Raw genomic sequence first — 9,757 nt, forward strand, 5'->3', positions numbered from 1 at the left:
ATCAAATTGTGTCACAGACCCCAAGGAAGAATAGTCGTCTTCATAAGAAGCAAGACTGGTTCTGAACAAGTTGTCCTAACTATGGAAATGCTAATCTGATATTACTTAAAAGGAAAAATCCAACTTAACCAATGACTATGGCATAGTCAGCAACAAGGCTCACCCACGCCACATGGCTGGAGAAATGGGAATTAAAGTGCAAGTGCCCTGGCACTGCCAACAGCAAATAAGAATTCAGCTACTCTTTGACGACAAGCCAGAGCACACAGATGGATCCACAACCACATCCTGGAGGAATGTCTCATCATCAGGTCCTGGCTTCTTGGATGTGTAGGGTCAGCATGACTCTACATGTCTCAAGAGGAATCCTGGGGCTGGCAAGGAACTTCCAGAGGTGAGAGTGTCATTCAAAGAGTTACAGGGGAAGACAATTCATACCTTCTCCTTTCCGAGCTCACCCAAAAGTTAGCAAGTTCTTCCAATTCAGATGTCTGGCTAAAACTCTGGCCCATTTCCTTTAATCTTCAGCAGAGAAGACATACCCGCCATTCTTTGTTTCTCTACACAGGATCCTAATTTTATTTGGAAAATAGATTTTATTAAATATTTGGTTATGAAGATTATCTTTTTTATATATTGTTGGATTTGGTTAGTAATATTTGATTAGGAATTTTGCATCTGTTTATGGGGGAGATTTGCATGTATTTTTTTCTTTTACTATCTTTGTCAGGGTATGGCAGCCTCATAAAATAATTCTTTATGCCATAAAATAGTTCTTTACATCTTTCCTCTTAATCTAATCAAGATTCCCCAGGGAACACTTCCAATCTCCTGTACACTAGGGTTCTGGGAGCCTAGTATGACTGAGGGCACAGAACCCCTTAAGGTACTTTCATCCTCAACTCAGTTTCTGACCTCTAGGCCATAAACTATTTTTCTCTATGGAGAATAAACCTTCAATTGGCTGCTGCTGAGATGGGGAGGGGCAGTCACCTAGCTACCCAAAGCAGGGAGGGAATCTGACAGACATTCAGTAACCCTCTTTTTACTCCCAATTCCCAGAGTAATGCTCTCTGGTGCTACCATATCTGAGCTTTGGGGGGATTATGCAATTATAAATTGGTTTGCTTATCACTAGCTATCTCCACCACTGGCTCAGGATTCAACTTTTTCAGTTCTGCTAAACCTTTCAATGTCTCAATCTGCTTTTCAGTTTGTTTCTTCTTTCCCTTCTTCCCGGGGTTTGGGGATTTATGTCTTACAAAAAAATCCCTTTACTGTCACTTTTTTTTTTTTTTTTTTTTTTTTTTTTTTTTTTTTTCTTTTTTTTTTTTACTGTCACTTTTGACAACATTAACGGTATCTTTTATTTCTCAAATATCTGCAGTATAATAGTATCCTCCTTTCAATTTCTTTAATGTCTGTGTATGTACTTTTTTGGGATCAGTCTTGCCAAATATGTTAATTTGCTTCCTTTTTTTTTTAGAGAACCACTTCTAATATAAAATGGGAAAAAGACAGTCTCTTCAGCAAGTGGTGCTGGGAAAGTTGGATAGCTGCATGTAAATCAATGAAGTTAGAACATACTCTCACGTGATGCACAAAAATGAACTCAAAATGGCTTAAGGACTTAACCATAAGACATGACATCATAAAACTCCTAGAAGACAGCATAGGCAAAACATTCTATGACATAAATCGTACCAATGTTTTAAGTCAGTCTCCCAAGGCAATAGAAATAAAAACAAAAATAAACAAAGGGGACCTAATCAAGCTTACAAGCTTTTGCACAGCAAAGGAAACCATAAACAAAATGAAAACACAACCCACAGAATGGGAAAAAACATTTGCAAATGATGCAACTGACAAGGGCTTAATCTCCGAAATATATAAATAGCTCATACTACTCAACAACAACAAAAAAACAACCCAATTGAAAAATGGGCAGAAGACCTAAATAGACATTTCTCTGAAGAAGACATACAGACGGCCCTAGGCACATGAAAAGGTGCTCAACATCACATTAGAGAAATGCAAATCAAACCTACAATGAGGTACCACTTCACACCGGTCAGAATGGCCATCATTAAAAAGTCTACAAATAACGAATGCTGGAGAGGGTGTGGAGAAAAGGGAACGCTCCTACACTGTTGGTGGGAATGTAAGTTGGTGCAGCCACTATGGAAAACAGTATGGAGGTTCCTCAGAAAACTGCAAGTAGAACTACCATATGATCCAGCAATCCCACTCCTGGGCATATACCTGGACAAAACTATATTCAAAAAGATACATGCACCCCTGTGTTCATAGCCACTATTCACAATAGCCAAGACATGGAAACAACCTAAATGTACAACAGATGAATGGATAAAAAAGATGTGGTATATATATACAATGGAATAGTACTCAGCCATAAAAAATAATGAAATAATGCCATTTGTAGCAATATGGATGCACCTAGAGATTATCATACTAAGTGAAATAAGTCAGAAAGAGAAAAATACCATATGATATCACTTATATGTGGAATCTAAAATAGGGCACAAATGAACCTATCTACAAAACAAAAACAGATTCACATAGACAACAGACTTGTGGTTGCCAAGTGGGAGGGGAGAGGGGGAAGGATGGACTGGGAGTTTGGGGTTAGTAGATGCAAACTATTACATGTAGAATGGACAAACAGCAAGGTCCTACTGTACAGCATAGGGAACTATATCCAATCTCCTGCGATAAACCATAATGGAAAAGAATATAAAAAAAGAATGTATATATACATATAACTGAGTCATTCTGCTGTACGGCAGAAATCAGCACAACATTGTAAATCAACTATACTTCAATAAAAAAATAAAATGAAAAACAGAAAGCCCAAAAATAAAAAGAACCACTTACGGCAATGTTGATCCTATGTTTAATTTCTGCACGTCTTTCCTATTTCCTTCTACTTTCTTCAGGTTTTTTTGTACTTCTAATTTCTTGAAATAGATGCTAAACTCAATTTTTAGCCTTTCTTACATTCTAATAAACTTTTAACTGTATAAAATTGAAGTACTATTTTATCTGTAACTCGTTTTGACATGTATTTTTATTATTGTTCAGGTTAAATTTCCTTTTAATTAGTTATTAGTTATCATTTTTCTTTAGTTTTTATAGCTTTATTAGTTATCTTTTAATTTTTGGTTTCTAACTTGATTGCATTGTGGTTTGAGTGTGGTCTGCATGGTAACAATCCATTGAAATTTGTTGAGATTGACTCTATTGCCCAGCATCTGCTCAATTTTTGCAGAAGTTCCATATGTGCTCAAAACAGAATTAGTAAGGACTTCTCTCGTGGTCCAGTGGTTAAGACTCTGTGCTTCCACTGCAGGGGGGCATGGGTTCAATCCCTGGTCGGGGGTGAATGAGAGATCCCACATGCCATGTGGCATGGCCAAAAAAATTTAAGAAAAGAATTAGCAAAAAAAAAAAAAAGGGCTTCCCTGATGGCACAGTGGTTGAGAGTCCGCCTGCCGATGCAGGGGACACGGGTTCGTGCCCCGGTCCGGGAAGATCCCACGTGCCACGGAGCGGCTGGGCCCGTGAGCCATGGCCACTGAGCCTACGCGTCCAGAGCCTGTGCTCCGCAACGGCAGAGGCCACAACAGTGAGAGGCCTGCGTACTGCAAAAAAAAAAAAAAAGAATTAGCAGTTGTTAGATGTGGTAGGATACTAGATGTCTATTATATCAAACTTATTAAATGCTTAAATCTTCACCTGATTTTTTTGGTTGCTTGACTAATAATTGAGAAGTGTTAAAATCTTCCATTATGATATTGGGTTATTTGTTTTTCCATGTAGCCATCAGTTTTTGTTTTATATATTTTGAGGTTATTAGGTGAATACTAATTTAGAATCCTTCAATTTTTCTGGAGAATCAAGTGGGCATATAATTATATACTGATTCTATCCTTAGTAATGCTTTTTGTTTTAAAGCCTATTTCCAGAGCCACTGTGCTGTACAATTCCAGGGAGGCTGTGAAAAACATATCCCAGAATTAGTCTGAGTGGCCATAATTTTACTGGTTATTAAGATAGCTACACCAAATTAATTTTGGTTAGTACCTGCCTGATATCTCTCTTCTATCCTCTTTTATCCTAGGTACTGATGTCTCTTGTAATCAACTTATGGCTGAATTTCTTTTAAAAATCGCATTTGACAATTTGTCTTTTTTCTGAAACATTTAACCCATTTATAGACATTGTAATTATCGACACATTTAGATTTCTATCTTATTTGGACATGGTATTTGTCCTGTGTTTTCTCTTCTTCCCCCCATCTTGTTTTATTTTAAAGTTAATCAATATACTTATCATCTTCCTCAGTGACGTGAGAACTTCAGAGTACGTTTATTTTATTCCAATCATCTCCCTCATTATCTATTTTCATGTATTTTGGTTTTATCTTTTTTTGAACCCTGTAAGACTACCCACAGTCATTTCTTGTTTAGATGGTGCAGGTGTTTATCACTTTGACTCTACATTCTTTTGGTGAATTTCAGACCTTCTAAATTAGATCACTATTGTTCTGCTTGGGCAACAGTTTTTGACTGAAAATGTCTTATTTCACCCTTGTTTCCCCCCTCCCCACCCTTGTTCTTGAAAGACAGTTTCACTCAGTATAGAATTCTAGGTTCATGGTTAATTTCTAGTTGTACTTTGAAGGTACACTTCACTGCCTGCTGTCATATATAGTTGCTGATGAGAAGTTAGCTGTCAATCTAACTGTCTTTTCTTTGGAGGCAATCTGTATTTTCTTCCTGGATGCTTTTAAGATCTGTTCTGGGGTTTCATCATGATATGTCTAGAAATGGATTTATCCTGCTTGGAACAGGATTATTAGAATATTGTAAACACTGATTAATGCTTGAGCCTTTAACTAATGTTATCTTGGAAAGTGCTATGACAAACAATATTCCATGCTAGAACTGAGAAAGTTCTTGGAGAGCCCGAAAGGTAGGGACTCAGGCACTGATGGAAATGTTGATTAGGGTGCTGTATTTATTTGCTTTCAATGAAAGAAAGGCCCAGTCTTAGTAAAATACATACTCTTCAGCACCATTCTAAGGCTGGACCTAGCAGAGCCTTACTTCCCACCCTTGTAGAGACCCTGGATCTTGGTGAAAGATAGGTTACGTGGCAGGGGCACAAGCCCTCCTAAATATGGTGCCTGGAAGCCCTCTGCAGAAGCCAGTGAAGATCAGCACAGGCTGGGAAGGATCACACATCCCACAGAGAAGCTAAAGCAGGGCAGCCCTGAACCATCTTCCTGTTTTTTCACTGTCAAGAACACAAGTCACCTGGTTGCTTTCCTTTGTAGCTAAACAAACACACACTTCTTAGATCAAATAAGCCAACATACTCTCATTTAGCAAAGTGTTTTATTCAAAAGCTTCTCAGCACCATCTAGTTGTCAGAAAAAATGGATATCCCCTTTTCATGCCCACCCAACTCCCAAACCCAGAGGCAGCAGTTAAACCGCCTGGCGAGAGCTCCCTCTAACGATTGTAATTCAGACCACGATACGGTTGTGGTTGTTCTCTCACCTACTTCCTCCAACCCTCTACTTAACCATGACTCAAGTAGAGCTGTGCTCCCCCACCGTTCAGAACAACAGGAAGGAATCATGTCAGTTTTGATCAACCTCCCAATCCTGGGCTATTAGAGGCACATGAAACTACCTTGAAAACCGAATTCAGTGACTGCCACCCAGGAGGGACAGTGCTACTGTCAGGCAGCATGCAGTTTTGAGAGCTCAAATATTAGGGCGCCCTCCCCCCACTCTACTCTAGGAACAAGGAGCAGTAAGTCCGTTTTCTCTCCACACACCTCAATTGCTCATCCTCTCCTGCCTTGTAAAACAGACACTGAACCGAACTGGTGTGACAGAGTTAAGACAAACAATTACATCTGATTAAAATGCTAAGAGATCCTGAGCTGTTGGAGATGAGGGGAGTAGATAGTACGACCTGATCTTTCCCTTTTTTTCTTTAGAGAATATTTTGTTTCACTATAAAGCACACTTTCCCAAAGAGGTTCCTGGAGGAGAAATCCAAGAGTCTGACTGTGTCCCGTGGGAACACACAGTCACCTGTGTAACTCTGGCTTCAGTCCCTGGATCTGTCCTTTGCAGCTACTTCAGGTCCCATGGGAGGAGGAAAAGCTGGAGGCAGTATCACTCAGCCAAAGCCCCCATGGGGTCCCAGGCTGGCAGGACAATGGGTTCCTGCTCTAGTACAGCTAGCACCTCTTCAGGGACATGCTTCCTGTCCACCACCACTTCGTAGACATATTCAGAGAACCACTCATCTGTCATGCACAGGTAACCTGGAGAAAAGAACAGAAGCCTCATGAGTCCAGAGGGTGGGGGGCAAAGAGCAAAAGCCTTACTGGCGCTACAAGAAAGTCTTTTACAAGCCTCATGAGTGCAGAGGGCGGGGGGCAAAGAGCAGAAGCCTTATTGGCGCTACAAAAAAGTCTTTTACAAAACTAACATTTGTACATGTTTTTCAGCTTTCCCATCTATAATCTCACTTAATCTGATTAAGTCTTATTAGCAACCCTGTGAAGCAGACAGGACAGGATGGCTATACTTTTACCAGTTAGAAAACAGGGGCTCAGAGTAACTAAGTGATGTACCCAGGTCACATGGGTTCAGAAGTTCAGGGCTGGGCCTTGGACCTAAAGCTGCTACCAGATCCTGCTATTCCACTGCCCAGGCGGCCTTGCTGAAGGTGGGTCAATGACCCTAAAGGTAGGTGGAAATGTTTCTTGTTCATACAGCCACACATACATAGGGGGTTAATCTCTAGGGTGAGAAGGGCAAGCATACCAGTTCAATTCTTACCCTACCCACCTTCTCAGCATCCGTGGCTGCTGTCTCTCCTTCCTCTCTACCATAAATTCCTACAACAACCAGCTAAGCCATTAGGGGGATCCTGATGGGGCCTGATCATCATTCCCAGGTAGCCACTTATTTCCAGATGGTACTGGGGGAGTCGCTGCTTTCTTAGGAGGAAATCTGTGGTGAGGATCAGGCAGACCGGACGACGCGACAGTTGCTCGACCTACATTCCTCACAAAGGCCCTGGGATTTGTGGATCTCTCCAGTGGCAGGACTGGAGAGGGGCTCAGCTGTACTAACACCCCAGGCTGAGAGCTTAGCTGAGAAAAAGTGTGGCGTCATCAGGTACCTATCCTAGACACCTGCCTCTTCCCCTCAGGGAGACTGCATCTCAGGCTCCACTAGGACAACACAAATTCCTCTTCAGGATCACACATCCAACAAACTGAAACGGGGGGGGGAAATGCTTCACCTGAGCCACTGCTAATACAAAGAGCAAAATTAAAGCAAGAGATGAAAGAGCGTGTATTTAAAACAAGGATGGGCCAGGGAAAGAGCACAGAGGACAAAACTGTGTACCTACACAGGGGTACTGTGTGCACCTACACACCCAAGGACTCACAGGAACTAGCAATCTTCCTCTTCTTCATCATCATCATCATCTTATCATATCTGGCACCTGCTGTATACTAGACACTTGAGCAATTTTTCTCTGAAAGTGTCTGTGCAAATCTAGGTCTATGCTATAGCATTTCCCACTACACAGGACCAAGAGGAAGGGAGAGGAGGTAGTATTTCTCCTAAGGTGATCTTCTAGTATGTTGGTTCTCAAACTTCCTGGCCCCAGGATCAAGACTGTACACTTAAAACTACTGAGGACCCTAAAAAGGTGTTTATGTGGGTTATACCTACTGATATTTACCATAGTAAAAATTAAAACAGAAAGTTAAAAATATTGGTGCATTTAAAAATAAGAATTAAAAAACGTGAATATTAATAATATATTTTTAGGAAAAATAATTATATCTTTCAAAACAAAATAAATTTTAGTTAGGAAAGTGGCGTTACTTTACAATTCAGAAGATAGCTAAGTTCTTGTACCTGCTTCTGTGTGCAATCTGTTGTTTTGGATGAAGTAGATGAAGCAAATCCGGCCTCACACAGATACGTTGTTGGAGAAGGAAGACCTTGTAGATGCCCTAAAAGGGTCCCAGGGACCCGGCAGGGGTCCTCAGACCACACTCTGAGAACTGCTGCTCTAAAAGCAAGACTGATTTAAATAATTAAAAGGCATCATGACAGTTAAGTCTAATTTTATAAGCTAAATGGTGTGACAGAGGACGTTATTTAACTTGAAAACACAACTGCTTTGGGGAGCTCATCTATGCCCAATTCTGCTCCTGCGACAGCAGTCAAAGACGGCTCAACCTGATGTGGCACCGCATGTTTACCCTCACCAGAAAACGCCCGGGAAAGTGCGCAAGGGCTCTCATCCCCTCACGATCCGGTGTTCCTTTCTCAACAGGAGATTCAGGGAAGAAGAACACAGATAAACGCTGTAGCCTGTGCCATTCCAAAGTCCCTGGCCCCTACCATCACCTACATTACTGCCACTAAGTTCTAGCAGCCAAAGCTTGGTCAGCTGAAGGGCCAACCAGTACCATTTCTTGCTGCAAGAAATGTAAGTAAGTGCATCCTGAGAAAGTCAGCATCTGCCTTGTCTAAGAGTTCTCGTGGGCAGGAGACCAGGCTACTAAACGCTACACCATTTGAGACATTAGGCATCATTCCCCTCACCCTAATGCACGCTGAATAAATCCTTAGAGGAGCTCGGGGCAGTGAGGCAGGTGAAGGATAGAGGCAGATTCATGTAATAAAATTCTGTATCCTTATGACAATACTATCATCACACAATCAAATGAGTCTTCAAAGAATGCCCAGAAAAAATGGACAATAAGTACATCTACACCATCTTGTTCCAAAAGCAGGAGATAAGAGTAAGTCCTTACAAATTAAAACTCCTATCAATTGTAATCCACCCTTTCAGTGTCCCTGCCAAGAGGGCCTGCCTTGATTAGTCTCTCTTTTCAGGATATGAGTTCTTTGGGGGCCCACAGAAACCTCACAGTCTAGGTGGCTGCCAAGTAACTGCACCCTGGGTAGGTAATGAACTTGTGGCCGCTGTAACTGTTGATACTGCGTGTCTTGGAGTTTGACTGAGAAGATTAGGATCAGTGTGTCTAAAACCCAAGTGAGGGCTGTGCAGAGGAGCAGTAAGGTACCCACTCAGGCAGGATGAAAGAGGCCATTTCGATTTGAGGAAAGTTGCAGCTTCTAGCCCTTATGTACTCTGGCCATTAGAAACTGGTGTTCCCCAAAGGAAAAAGGAAATAAGAAAAAAAAAAGGAAAACAAAAAATCTGCTCCAAGGATCCCGAGGTTCAGGGAACAAGGCATTCAGAGAAACAGATAAATGGATAAAGAAAGCCTTAGGATCTAAATTAAATTTTGTTTAAACTTTAATGTCTTGTTTACATGCTATGAGGAAGAAATAAAATAAGTGAACAGGCCCTCAAAGACACCGGCAATGTTTCTGTATTTGTTAAAGAGAAAGGGCAGTATCGGTCTGTAAGGGGAAAAAGTGTCTGTGGATACAGCTCTAGGCCGGTTAGGCCAAATTCACTCAGAAACAGAAGAGTTTTGAATGGGTTCGTTTACGGGAAAGAAGAACTTTACCCTAAGAAAACAGTTTTCTGAAATCCTGCTAAAGATCTAAATTTTAAACCTCTCAGACTAAATTAAAGTGATAAATATATTATCATTTACGAATTAGATATATTTTTTGCTTTTTTCTATGAAGTATTTCACCTCTCTA

The 9,757-nt window shown here is 40.9% G+C and overlaps 1 protein-coding gene across 3 annotated transcripts in view; it reads right to left on the reverse strand.

Moving 5' to 3' along the window:
• Positions 1-5,401: 5,401 nt before the first annotated feature.
• BLMH (bleomycin hydrolase) overlaps positions 5,402-9,757 on the reverse strand; it is a 44,293-nt gene continuing 39,937 nt past the window's right edge. For 2 of the 3 annotated variants that reach the window (XM_024737316.1, XM_024737318.1), the window contains exon 12: positions 5,404-6,366. In XM_024737316.1, coding sequence (XP_024593084.1) covers positions 6,215-6,366 — 152 coding nt within the window. In that variant the 3' untranslated portion in view covers positions 5,404-6,214. Of the gene's footprint in view, positions 6,367-9,757 lie in introns of all 3 variants that reach the window. The other variant, XM_024737315.1, reaches the window with a different exon arrangement.

This window comes from Neophocaena asiaeorientalis, unplaced genomic scaffold (assembly GCF_003031525.2).
Source record: "Neophocaena asiaeorientalis asiaeorientalis breed wild unplaced genomic scaffold, Neophocaena_asiaeorientalis_V1.1 scaffold129, whole genome shotgun sequence".
Lineage (NCBI taxonomy): Eukaryota > Metazoa > Chordata > Mammalia > Artiodactyla > Phocoenidae > Neophocaena > Neophocaena asiaeorientalis.